This window comes from Chanos chanos, chromosome 12, assembly GCF_902362185.1.
Source record: "Chanos chanos chromosome 12, fChaCha1.1, whole genome shotgun sequence".
NCBI lineage: Eukaryota > Metazoa > Chordata > Actinopteri > Gonorynchiformes > Chanidae > Chanos > Chanos chanos.
In genome coordinates, this window is record NC_044506.1 from 12,445,350 (window position 1) to 12,458,105 (window position 12,756).

The 12,756-nt window shown below is 40.9% G+C and overlaps 1 protein-coding gene across 3 annotated transcripts in view; it reads right to left on the reverse strand.

The window, feature by feature from the left end:
• Positions 1 to 12,756, reverse strand: part of col9a2 (procollagen, type IX, alpha 2) — a 20,075-nt gene continuing 7,319 nt past the window's right edge. For all 3 annotated transcript variants that reach the window (XM_030789540.1, XM_030789539.1, XM_030789538.1), the window contains 25 exons: positions 12,640 to 12,693; positions 12,394 to 12,447; positions 11,851 to 11,901; positions 10,861 to 10,917; positions 10,586 to 10,639; positions 8,967 to 9,020; positions 8,653 to 8,706; positions 7,922 to 7,975; positions 7,740 to 7,793; positions 7,501 to 7,554; positions 7,305 to 7,358; positions 7,075 to 7,128; positions 6,536 to 6,580; positions 5,854 to 5,907; positions 5,629 to 5,682; positions 5,426 to 5,479; positions 5,242 to 5,313; positions 4,604 to 4,639; positions 4,437 to 4,481; positions 4,295 to 4,327; positions 3,891 to 4,037; positions 3,344 to 3,398; positions 2,371 to 2,559; positions 1,564 to 1,641; positions 1 to 1,357 (listed from right to left, as the gene is read on the reverse strand). In XM_030789540.1, coding sequence (XP_030645400.1) covers positions 1,152 to 1,357; positions 1,564 to 1,641; positions 2,371 to 2,559; positions 3,344 to 3,398; positions 3,891 to 4,037; positions 4,295 to 4,327; positions 4,437 to 4,481; positions 4,604 to 4,639; positions 5,242 to 5,313; positions 5,426 to 5,479; positions 5,629 to 5,682; positions 5,854 to 5,907; positions 6,536 to 6,580; positions 7,075 to 7,128; positions 7,305 to 7,358; positions 7,501 to 7,554; positions 7,740 to 7,793; positions 7,922 to 7,975; positions 8,653 to 8,706; positions 8,967 to 9,020; positions 10,586 to 10,639; positions 10,861 to 10,917; positions 11,851 to 11,901; positions 12,394 to 12,447; positions 12,640 to 12,693 — 1,716 coding nt within the window. In that variant the 3' untranslated portion in view covers positions 1 to 1,151. The remainder of the gene's footprint in view (positions 1,358 to 1,563; positions 1,642 to 2,370; positions 2,560 to 3,343; positions 3,399 to 3,890; positions 4,038 to 4,294; positions 4,328 to 4,436; positions 4,482 to 4,603; positions 4,640 to 5,241; positions 5,314 to 5,425; positions 5,480 to 5,628; positions 5,683 to 5,853; positions 5,908 to 6,535; positions 6,581 to 7,074; positions 7,129 to 7,304; positions 7,359 to 7,500; positions 7,555 to 7,739; positions 7,794 to 7,921; positions 7,976 to 8,652; positions 8,707 to 8,966; positions 9,021 to 10,585; positions 10,640 to 10,860; positions 10,918 to 11,850; positions 11,902 to 12,393; positions 12,448 to 12,639; positions 12,694 to 12,756) is intronic.

A 12,756-nucleotide genomic window follows, 5' to 3' on the forward strand; every position in this document is an offset into this window, starting at 1 on the left:
AGCAGTTTTTTTCGAGACCTTCACACCATACAGAAGAACATTCAGTCTTACAAAACGTTCCTCTTTATTGATTTGGGTTGACCTGGGTTGACAACCATGAAAAAAAAAATACTAAGACTGTTTACAAATGAACCAAATAAGGCACAATAAATAGTCTTTTGTCAATGAAGATAATCAGTTATTTTCTCTATTTATGTGGCAAAATTCATCAAATATTGTTGCTTCACAGAGAAGGTGACTGTGAGTTCTTTTGGAATTTGATGTGAAACACTGATTATATTCATTAACGTTTAGTGTCTTTCTGTATTTTCACTTGAAAAGCCCCCCTTTTCATATAAAATAAACACACATTTACAAAGATTTACAGCAAGGAATCATTAATAATGTTGACCAGAACATGCTGAGCAACTTAGAGGAAGAGATCAATGTTTTCAATGGTTTTTAATCTGAGACAAGTCAGGTACAAAGGGGGCAGTAATGTATACATGTGCTATAAACACAAGAGCTGTGAAAGCGTTTTACTCAAGCAAATGTGAAGTAAATTAGTCTTACAAAAGTTTCTACTGTGGCTTTGGGATGCAGTATTTTATTGGTACATAATGGACATCTGTTAGGGGCAGATATTTGTGTTGGGGCAAATAGATATATGGGTCCTCTTTAAAAAAACAAATATTTGAAATTTTTGTTCCAGATTTTAAAAGAATTGCAAAAAAACAACATTTAAAGTGACCACAATGGAAAAGCACCTGTGTTTGGACTTCAGTCTTTCAGTTCTTCATAGTCCTGGGCAAGTGAAGATTATCTCATCAAAGATGTCACAGAATATGTTTTTATGTCTCTCTGTTCTGTGGAGATGGCATGTTCCAAAGTGACTGACATTGACTACTACCCACCATGGATTTTATCATCTGAAACCGATTGACTAAGTACTTGCCATTGTAAGAGAAATGCCATTGCAATGAAAATTCCATCAGACAGAACAGACAGTTAATAGGAACGTCAGTCACTCTGGACTCAGCCCTCCCCTCTTCACAATGGTGTCCATTGAAGGAAAGGATTTGTTCCTTTCTTTCTCTCTTACCCTCTCTCTCTCACTCACTCTCTCTCTCTCTCTCTCTCAGATGTTGTGATACCCCAAAAAAGGGCTGATTTTAAGTGGACGGGCCCTTGACTCTGCCAGCCTCCTGTAGTCTGGGTGAAGTATAGGCTGAGGCTGCTAAGCAGGCTGCTGCCTCACAGAATCCAGGCAGACCAGGAGATCCAGCTTTTCCAGGGCGACCTGCCTCTCCCGCAACACCCTGAGGACCCCTTTCACCTGGCTTACCATCCCGAGCCACGCCATCGATACCAGGAGGACCTGGGAGTGACACAGAAAGACAATCAGCAATAAGGAAAGCTAATGTAACTACAACAGATACCTGCAGTTGCTCCCAGTAAATTCTAGCATCGTGGGTTTGTTAATGATGACAGACTAACCAGTAAAAGCAGAAGGAGCACTTGGAAATGGCCTCACAGGCGTGTGACTCATAAACCATTGTTTAAGAGAACGCCTATCGAACTCACCTGGAAGTCCTGGAGGTCCTGGCGGGCCAGGGTGTGGGCGACCTGGATCTCCTCTCTCTCCCTTTGGCCCCCTCTTTCCTGTGAAAGGCAGCCATGAGAAAACGATCAGAATGCAGTTTTTCTTTCTCCACTTCCCAATATCCTCTCCAGTGCTGCGCTAAAGCAGGAAGTATTACCCAGCAGGAGAGCCAAGCTTATTGCTGCAGTCCTCCCTCATCTATTCAAGTTTTCATTCTGTTTCTCTGCTGGAGGTGGTAATTATATTGAACACTGCTGCAATATATTGAATGATCAAACAGATCCGTAATCATGCCTGATAAAGCAGACAAATTTTGTCAGCGCTAAATAAAACAAGACCTCTTACCTAAACATCAGGTAATGATAATACGTCTAAAGTGTTTAGAAGTTTCAGCTCCTTTCCTCAGCTTGTGAATTAGAATTGACCAGTTTAACAGTGTTACAGTGTTTGATGTGACTGTCTCAGTAGCCTGTCTCAAAGCGTAGCAATCTTGATGTCAGTAATATTGCTTGTCTCTGTGCAGACAAAGCTAATGCCTCACCTTGACTTGACACTTTATTTCATTTGCACTGATGTAAAATGTCTCTATAAGTCTCTAAAATCTATCTTAGGTTACTGGAGAGCTTGGCTGTCTTTTTTCTTTTATTTCTTTATTCAGTAAGCAGTAAGAAAATGCAATTTAATGCAATTTAATTACTGTTTTTTTTCCCCTCTGTTTGAGAAACAGACTGATGAATCGTTCTTTGAGCAGATTATTGCATGACGGGGCAAGTGCATTGTTCCTTTACCTTTGAGTCCGGTGTTGCCAATCTGACCAGGAGCACCAATTATTCCAGGGATTCCTCTAGGGCCAGGGAGTCCATGAGGTCCCTGTGCTCCTGCAGCCCCTGGTGGTCCTGGTGGTCCAGGAGGTCCCATTACTCCTGCTCCACCCAACACTGCCCTCTTAGCACTGACTGCTACTGCAGCTAACCTCTCTGTCAGGAGACATTGGAAAAGTTAGGAAATAACGATTACTTATCAACATAGCAGATGTAATTGTGTAAACTCATATAACCCCATGTAGGGGACAAAATCATTCAAATATATTCCTGCTTTGACATTATCTTAATGGTTGAGATTTACAGGATCAGAACTATCTCAAATATAATGAAAATATATGCATATTTTTAATTTGGTTTCAAGTGACACTGGATTGAACAGCACTAAAAGGGTGAGCCAATCTGTTGATGGCCATTCATTTCCTGGCTTGTCCCCCAAAGTTTTAGTGTCCATATCTTTCTCCATCTAATCATCTTTCATGAAAAGACTGAGATTGGAAGCCTTCCTGCTTTCTTTCTGTGTGTCTGTCTGGTTTTCGTGATGTGCATTTAGCCTTGGTAATAACGGTCTGGCAGGCTGGGGGATTACAGAGCAAAATGCTATCAGCTAACTGAGGTTATCATGTGCCAAGATGGGTCATCTATAGCAAATCAGAGGGGCAACAAGCAAAGACAGACAATCACAGGAACGGGGAGAAAAAGTCAATTCTGAGCACTGGATAAACACCTGCTGACTGCAGTATCCACACCGTTAGGCAGGATTGTTATCCCTGTAGGATGATGAGTTTCAGATTAATTCATTTTTATGGATGGAATGTGCTACGTGGATTTAGCTCCATAGATTTTAACCGCTCTTTTTTTCTTGACAGGATGATAGCACAAGCTTTAGTGTGCAGCTCAGGGTAATCTCTTGTTTTCTGGAATAATAGCTGTTACTCACCTTGCAGCATTTTTAGGACCACCTCAATAATGTGCTGATCTGAAGCATCACGACCCTACAGAGACACAAAGTGTGTGTGTGGATGGGAAGGGGGGATGGGAAGGATGAAGGGATGGAGGGATAGAGCATTGAGGGATAAGAGAAAAACACAAATTAAACATTAAGGGTAGCAGACTCAGAGAGGCAGAGGGTCTATGTAATATACAGCTATTAATACATTATCAGATTGTGTCTGGCAATTGAAGCTACTATAGAACGAGCAATTATGTGTAAGTGTGGCCATGCTGAGACAAAAAATATCAGGAGGTATGTTAAAATCTTACACCTGAGCTGTTGGTAAGACATTCCTGTGTACAGTTTTAGTGTTATATTACTAGTCTTGAATGTGAACTCATCTCAAACATCTTGTATTGATCGAATTGGCTTTAGCATCCTAAAGCTCATTTTCTGCTGAGTCATGCACTATTGAAAAGTCTGTTATATTATGCAATGTTAGGTGCACTATCCATAAGACAAGAGTTTATTGCTTTGAGAGTGGGAGACTCACAGCTGCTCCCTGTATTCCTGGCATCCCAGGTACTCCTCTCTCTCCACCGAGTCCTCTAGGCCCTGGTAGACCTGGAGGGCCTTGGTCTCCTGGTTTACCTGGATCACCAGTGGGGCCATTGTGTCCAGGATCTCCCCTTATACCTTGCTGTGGAGGAAAACGATAAAAAAAAGGCATAAAACAAAAAAGGAGGGGATGAAGTCATAGCCTGTCACAGCATGTCAAACTATGAACAATCAATTGCTATCAGTCTATATTTAACATAACCTGCAAACATATTCAGGAGTACAGGAAATATTTGTTTTGCTTTGCTTTGCTTTGCTTTGCTTTTCTTTCTTTTCTTTTCTTTTCTTTTCTTTTCTTTTCTTTTCTTTTCTTTTCTTTTCTTTTCTTTTGTTCCTTACCTGCCCTTTGGGACCTGGCTCACCAGATATTCCCTGTAGGAGGAGGAGAGAAAATCCTGTAATTTATGGTCTCAGAGTAAGAAAACTAACATTTAGAGCAGTAACTTCATAACCATGATAAATGTTTTTAGTAATTGTGTACCTTTTCTCCTTTTTCACCAGCCAGTCCCTCTACTCCTGGGTCACCCTATAAGAGACAGAAAGAGAGAGAGCAGGTGAGTGCTCCCTGTGCTACCTTAAGCACATCTCAGCTATAGGCTGTGCAAGATTTATGTGAAAGTGATGAAAGTGCTTTAAGCAAATCCGTACAAAGTCTCCCTTTGGCCCCACTTTTCCTTGGAATCCCTGTTGAGAGAAGAAGACAAAGATCAGATGTTATTATGAGTCACTTACGGATGAGTCGAGACAATTTATTGCACGTAATACCTCGTTTTAACCAGATACACGGAGATGGTACTAAATTACCAATATTCTATTGGCGAAGTTCAATACATTAAGTAACAAAGATAATATTGATAAAAAGATAATAGATATTAAAGTGTCCACAGCAGAATACAGCACTTTTGATGATGGAAGGCAAAAGCAAAGCTCTTTACTGCGGCAAAAGCATGGCGTCTAATGGTTAATCTGTGGAAATCTACTGCCACCAGCTGGCCACAATGAGGCACTGATAGTTTAAAGACATTACACTATCCAGGCTTCTACTGTAGCCCTGTAATTCTGTCTTTTATAGATATTCTATCATTTTATAAACACTGAACATAAACACAATACAATACACTGCTTGTAGCTTATAGTATCCTTCTCTGTATCTCTTTCTCTCATTCTCCATCTCACACACAGACAAATAACCAGTCTTGACTGTTCATTACAGAAAGCGCACACAGAACACACATGTAGTCTTCTATGCTCATTCACACTAAGAGTACTCACACAAAGACACACACCTTATCGCCTTTAGTTCCAGGGAGTCCTTGAGCCCCTGGTACACCCATAGGTCCTCTCTCTCCTTTGCCTCCCTGTCAACAGAGAAATATGGAGTTTAGTGATACGTGAAAGTTTGGCATGAAACTAATAGTGATGCTTTGATACTTTGTTATTACTCAGAGGTTGTAATGGTCTTTAACTCACAGCTTTGCCCACAATCCCCTGGGGTCCAACAGGTCCTCTTTCACCTCTGTCACCCTATGGGAGAAAAGAAAGGAGATAATGATTAATGACTGGGGGTGAACTGAGGGTGGCAGAAAGGGACTAAATTTCTAGTGGTGTATCTGATGAATAAAGGCATGATTGAGCAGTGACAGGAAAAATCCTGGTTACAGTGAAGAAGTCACCTTTGGCCCTGGAACTCCCTGCATTCCAGCTTCACCTGGAGGTCCAGGCTCACCCTGACAGGGAGAGAGAAAGAGATAGAGAGAGAGAGAGAGAGAGAGAGAGAGAGAGAGAGAGAGAGTGAAATGAAATGAGAAATGGACAATCCCATTTTGGTCCACATTTGAAAATATGTGGTGAAACATAGCAATTAAATATTATCCATGATTTTATGTGAGCTGGCATACTTGAGGTCCAGGAGCACCCTGCATTCCAGGCAAACCCCTAGGCCCTGGTTCTCCCTGAAGAAGAAGACAAGGTGATGTGAGCAGGTTGGAATTTGGCTTTCTACTATAATATCATCAAGAAACAATTTTCTGCTTTGTGCTGATATAGTAAGTATTCTGAATTTTTAGCTGACTGCTCTTTAAGATAATGATAGACTAATGGATGTGATGTTTGAATTTACATACAATATCTATGACCTTGGTGAAAACTAGTATGCATTTTATTTTGCCTCAGTTTCAGCCTGTGAAACTGTAATCTCATGAAAAGTTGACGGCTGTTAAAATATGGAACCACAGGGTAATGTTTGTTACAGACAAAATGAGAGGTTTCATACCATCACAATTTTAGTATCTATATTTTTGTTAGCATTAGCATTAATATTAATGTTATTACTAGTAGTTTGGTCTTTATTACCTCAGCAACTGTGGCACAACAATTCCCTCCAGGATAAATAAAGTCTTGCCTTAGCTTACAATGTTGTCACTGCAGTAAAGAGCATTCTATATTTGGCCATGATGTATGATAGGTCTGTAATCTCTTTGGATTGGTCTAACAAATCATCATCACATTTTTAGCAGGATTATATGACCACTGAAAATAGCATCCCAAGTGTAATAAAATAAAATGTGATTAGGGCATCACCTTATCTCCAACTCCACCTTTGACACCAGGGCTGCCAGGAAGTCCCTAAAATGGAAACAGAATATCATCAGAAGGTGAACATATCATTTCCATCAAACCTCCTCAGCTACTTTATGCTTTTGCCTGCTTTTGTTGCCTAAAACTACTGGTAATAACTCATTGCGCGAGAGAGTGATCCTCAATTATGCTGTGTCCTGAGCATACTGTGATAGCAAGTATCATAAGCACCATGCTCCATTAACCCAAGCCAAAAGGACAAAGAGTTGTTTCTGATGATGATAAATTGCTTGTGCGGATGGAGACAGAGCAATTTCAAGGTGGTTTAAATTTCAAAATGGTCAGGGCCAAAAGATCAAACTGGACCTGTGCCCAGAAAACACATGCAGTTTAGCACTTTACTGTGCTGTCGAAACACAAGGAGACTCTCAGAATACATTATAAGGGTGAGTATGCATGTCCTCAGGATGAGGCTAACCAACATTGTTGCTTTATACAAATAATAGGGCTTGTGAATTAGACTAGGGAATTAATAAACTTACTGCTGTCCCCTGGTGGCCAGGAGGACCAGGCCTACCACTCTGCCCTGGAGCACCCTGTTGGGAGATTAAAGAAAGAGGTAAAAAAAAAAAAATGAAGTGTTGTACAAGAGAAAAACACATCTGCGGAATGGAAGACAGCTCTTTGTGTGAAGAGTCATCACTTTCAGGTTAATTGCTTTGTGTTTTCTGACTTGTCAGTAAAAAATTGTGGCCATGAAAGCAGTACTCACCTTTATTCCTGGGATGCCTGGAGTACCATCTTTACCATCAATTCCTGGAAGGCCCTGAAATACAAACAAGACATTTCTTAGGCTGAGGGTATCACACACAAAGACTTCGCAATTTTAGCAATTTTCATCACAGATCTTTTTCTGAAATACCTGCTGTTGAAGTGTTGCAATTCACTGCAAATTGGAAATTACTCACATTCTCTCCCTTCTTCCCAACAGCTCCTTGTGGTCCTCTAATGCCAGTTGCACCCTGCAAAGAAAAGCAGTCATTAGACATCCTCTGTGCCTTGGATCAATAAAGAACTGAAGCGCATAAATACATGGATGGATGGATGGATGGATGGATGGATGGATAGATGGATGGATGAAATTGATGGAAAGAGAACTGAAAATGTGAGGGTATGATAAAATGGAATAAAATGAATAAGTACTCACCACATCACCTTTGTCTCCAGCATCTCCAGGCGGTCCCTGGGGTCCCTCCTCACCCTATGTAACACAGGAAGAGAGGAAGATTAGCGTAAAGTAAATTCACTTTGCTTTGCTTTTCAGTTAATGTGACAATGAGAAAGAGAGAGAGAGAGTGAGAGGGGGGGGGGCATGGCGAGTTTACTCACTGGGATTCCAGGAATACCAATGGGTCCACTAATGCCTTTATAACCCCGAGGGCCCTGGGATAAACACAAAGTAAAAACGCTGTGTAATGTAACAAATGTCACAAAAAGTCAATAGAGAGAAAGCAAAGGCAAAACAGGGCTCGATCTAAAAGCTGAGTCAAATGCCCCTTTGACAGTTTTAAGATTTAGTTTACTGTTGACCATTTCCCCTCTGAACCAACCACCAAACAAATTGAACACACAGATCAACATGAATGCAAAAGTGGTGCAGCTAGCTAATTGATATTGGGGCAGATTGCAGCTCACTTGTTTTCCTAATAACATTTAAATACTAACAGTCTGGCATAATGTTCCAGCGTTCGTCCCAAGATCGATGAGTATCCTGCACCATTAACTACAGATGGGCACAATGGACCCAAACAACTTTATCTTGTTAAGTGGAATGAGGAATCTGCATTTTGGTTATGTTTAATCTAAAAGCCTGTAAGTGATTGTGCTTGTAAGGCTAAACACAAACAGAGGGAGAATGATAAATCTGGCTCTGAGTTTTCTGTGGCCTGCAATTCTACCATGCACATTTGCAGCCAAAAAAAAAATCATACACACACACACACACACACCAAAACAAACATCAGAGAGATATGTAATGTGTTTGAACTCAGGTGATTTGAGCACAAGCAGTAGTGAACGCAGGAGCAGTGACTGTGTCTAATTGATGCTTTTTCACTTACTGTTTCCCCTTTGGGTCCAACCATTCCTGGATATCCCCTCAGACCTTGTGGTCCCTGAATGATAACAGAACGTAGAACAGTGTTGTATAATAGTTCATGAAAACATAAAATGTGAATTAGCAATAGCAGTGTTATGTATGAAAACAAAGGAGATCGTGTCAACAATACAATCACACATTCTGCACTACTCTAAGACGGACCCAAATATTCTGAGTTGATTGACTTTCTTCGGTTCAGAGAAATTATTGAACAGTTACCTACTAAAATACAAAGGCAAAACAGAAACTACTAAAAACATTAAATAAATACGTTACTGGAGGGCCAGGTATTCCTTGTTCACCAGAGATTCCCACATCTCCCTTTGTGCCCTGAAGAGAGGAGAGGAATGAAATGAGACGGATGGTGGCATGCATCACTTTGTATAAATTGTGTCTGGCAGGCTTTGTAGCTAATATGACAGGATGCTTTCAGCATGCCAGTCTCTCCTGGGTAGAGAGTGGATATTGTTTTTCTTGGTCGTAACATTGTCATAACCTTTGTTTGACACCATTGTTTCAGTTGTGAAGTCTGTAGAGTGACTGTTCGGCTATTTGAGATTTAGGAGTGGTGAGTAATTGTAATTTTCAACAATGTAAGGACACTCCTAAAAAGCTTATAATCACAATTTGCCACCATAAGACTGCATCACCACAGTGCACAGCAAAGGGTAAATCCACTTCAGCCTTGGAGCTATTCCTGGTCTCTATGGGGCTCTTATTAGGTCTGATTAATTCACAGCATTCTCATAGGCTCTTAGACTCTCCTTCCCTTTCACACTATCTGGCCTGCACTGTCCTCTTTCATATGGGTCACTGCGCTTTTCCTGGGCCTGGACTGACTTATCACGCCAAGATTAGTGCCAGTCATATGCCTCCAGGGGCTTCATTAGCACTAATCCTCCACTGCTGGCCCACACTGTGTGTGTGTGTGTGTGTGTGTGTGTGTGCGTGTGCATGTGCGTGTGTGTGTGTGCATGTCTGAGCATGCGTGTGTGTGTGTGTGTGTGTGTGTGTGTGCTTGTGTGTATGTGTGTGTGTGTGTGCTTGTGTGTATGTGTGTGTGTGTGTGCTTGTGTGTGTGTGTGGGTGGGTGTGTATGTGTGTGTGTTTGTGAGTGGGTTAGTGTGTATGTCTGTGAAGAACAGAGATAGTGTGTAAGAAGGCATGATCTGGCTGCCTGCTCTTTATGAGTATGATGTTCAATTATTGAATTAGCAACTTGCTGTTACTTGTGGGCTACACATCTAAAATCAAGAAATAGAGGTCACCAGTATATTTAAATTTACATTTATAGTTATTCATTGAGCAGACACTTACAATGCAATCCCAGCATGTAGCCATTAAGGAGCTCTGGTATGTGTGGTATCGTGTGAGCTAAGTCAACAGACTGACCAATTACAAGTGCAAGAATGGCTGAGGCAAGTAAGATAGCGAATGACAAACAAATACAGGTAGGAACACTGCTAATGAACAGGGGGCAAAGAAAAGTGCAAGAGAAGAAAATATCACCCAATGTGGGGGATGAGGCAATGCTATGAGTTGGGATGCTATGAACAATAATCAATGAAACACTTACACTGACACAGTAACAACAAAGAGGGTGTGTTACAGCATAATCATAAGCTATGTGTACCAAGCATATAGTTCAGCATGTGGTTTTGTTTTTTGTTTTTTGTTTTGGCTTTAAAAATGAATCTGGATCTGACCAACACTTCCAATCGTCAAAAATCCCATAATTGATCTTAAAAATTCACCTGTGTGAGCAGGTAATATTTCAAAGCTTGTGAATCAGTGTTTTAGTCTTATCGCATACTGCCTGACTGAAAGATTTGCAAACTCACAATAAGACTAATTTGCAGATTTACAAATTTACTGATTATAATTTGAGAAATTACCAGTTTGCCAATGCTTCCTGGATCTCCCAAAACACCAGGGCGACCTTTGTGTCCCTGAAAAAAAAATCAGTCCATGTAATTCTCTATGACACTATCATTCAACTAGAATTCAAAGCAACATTCTCACTGTTAATTGTTTGGGATGAACTTTGATCTTTGGAAACTTAAGAAAGAATCTGTATAAATTTACACACCATGTAAGCAAGTTTAATTAAATTCTGATTTCTCTCTCTCTCTCTCTCTCTCTCTCTCTCTCTCATTAATGACTTGCTCACCTTCACTCCCTGCAGTCCCTGTGGGCCTTTGGGTCCTGCTGGGCAGTTGGTCGGGCACTGGAAAAGAAGACAGCTGCGTCAGAATTTAAAGTCCCACATTCAGATTTAAAGTAGGGTTAGTCTCTGTTTCTCAACCAGCTGTCCACAGACAAAAACAATTCATCTACCCCTCTCTTACCACTGCTCTGGCGACTGCATCACAGATAGAGAGAAGTACAGAAAGTAACTAGGTGAATAAAGACAGATAGAAAAGGAGGGTGTGAGTTCTTCCCATCCTCTTCTCAAAACACCAGCCTATAATTAAAAGGAAGGGTGAGGGTTTTGGTCCTGTGTGCTGCTGGAAGGAGAACCAGCGAGCCCAGCTGCTCTAATGATTTCCCCTCCCAAGATGAGTAGAGACCTGGCAGACTGGATCCTGCTCGCAGGGCCTTGGGTCTAGCCGTAGATCTGGACCTAAGTCAATACTAATGAGCAGTGGCCTTTGATGGAAACCATTTAATGGAGCTCATTACGCAAATCCATGAACTCTGAGATCAATAGGAGAAATGTGAGATCTGACAGGAGCAGAACTCAGAGAGGAGTGAAACACAAAGGTGGTGGAGAAAAGAGAAGACATGGCAAGGTGCCAGAGAGTAAGGAGGTATCTGACTTTGGTGTGATTGAAAGAGGACTGGATTTCATGCTCAGGGCAAAAACCATTTTGATTAAGGAATGAGAAGGAGTAGTAAAGGCATGGTATGGAATGTAACATGTAGAGGTGTGTTGGACAGCAGCATAAAGCCAGTAGTTTATGCAGGTTTTACCAAATAATGGTGAGAGAAAGCAAAGAATTAAAAAAAAAAAAAAAAAGGCCGCAGGAATTGGATTGGAAAAGCAAAAATTCCTCCAGTTGGATTAGAATTGTATGAAGGATGTTGGAAAGATGTGATTACATAAAGTTAGGATTTTTAATAAGGGGTCCAATATATTTGTTTATTAATTCCATCTTACCTCGAAGTCAGCACTGCCTTCCTCTCCACCCAAGAACTTCCCAGGAGGTCCCTATGAATGACAAAGGGGAAAAAATGAGACAAGTAATTAGGAAAGAGGAGGATAAATTTGGAGATGCATAAAGAAAAGGGCAAGTGAAGTGATTATTTGTTTACAGTGTAAAAGTAGCACATCCTTTTTATTGATGGTTATTTAGAATGAGATGAAAGTAAACTTCTTTCTTAGGCATTATGTATCACAGCACAGACAGCAGGAATGTAATAAGATATGCAATGCAAATTTCATATAAATTCATTTCTCTGTAATATTGCCTGCAGAGATCAATATGTGCCATAGCACCGCCAATATTAGTGTTTATGAATGTGTGTGTTTGTGGGTGGTGTGTGTCTGTGTAGGGCGGGGCGGGGGGGGGGGGGGGGGTGATAGGTGGATGACTTTTTATGAAAGTGTTATACTTCATCTAATATAAGTTTAGACTAGTTTGTTTCAGCTACTTAAAAAAGCCCCAAATGGGTAAAACAACAAGACTGTGATTTGTCTTACAGGTTTCCCTGGGGGTCCCAGCAATCCTGGAGGTCCAGGTGAACCCATCTCACCCTGTAAAATGAGAAAGTGTCATTTGAATGGTTTAGACTCTATTGTGATAAACACCTCGCCACAACCTTTTTAAAAAGCAGTATGGCTCTGACAGTACTGAGTCTGAGTTAGACAAATGGATAAACAGCATCAACAAATCGTTAAGCATCAGATGCGCTGATATTTCTGTTGCCTTTATGTAATACAACTAACCTTTGGTCCAGTTGCGCCAATTTCACCAGGAAGTCCGATTGGGCCAGGGGCCCCCTGCAGAGAGAGAATAACAAAAACATATGTTCATTGATGAGAGCTGAATATAAAGGAAGCAGC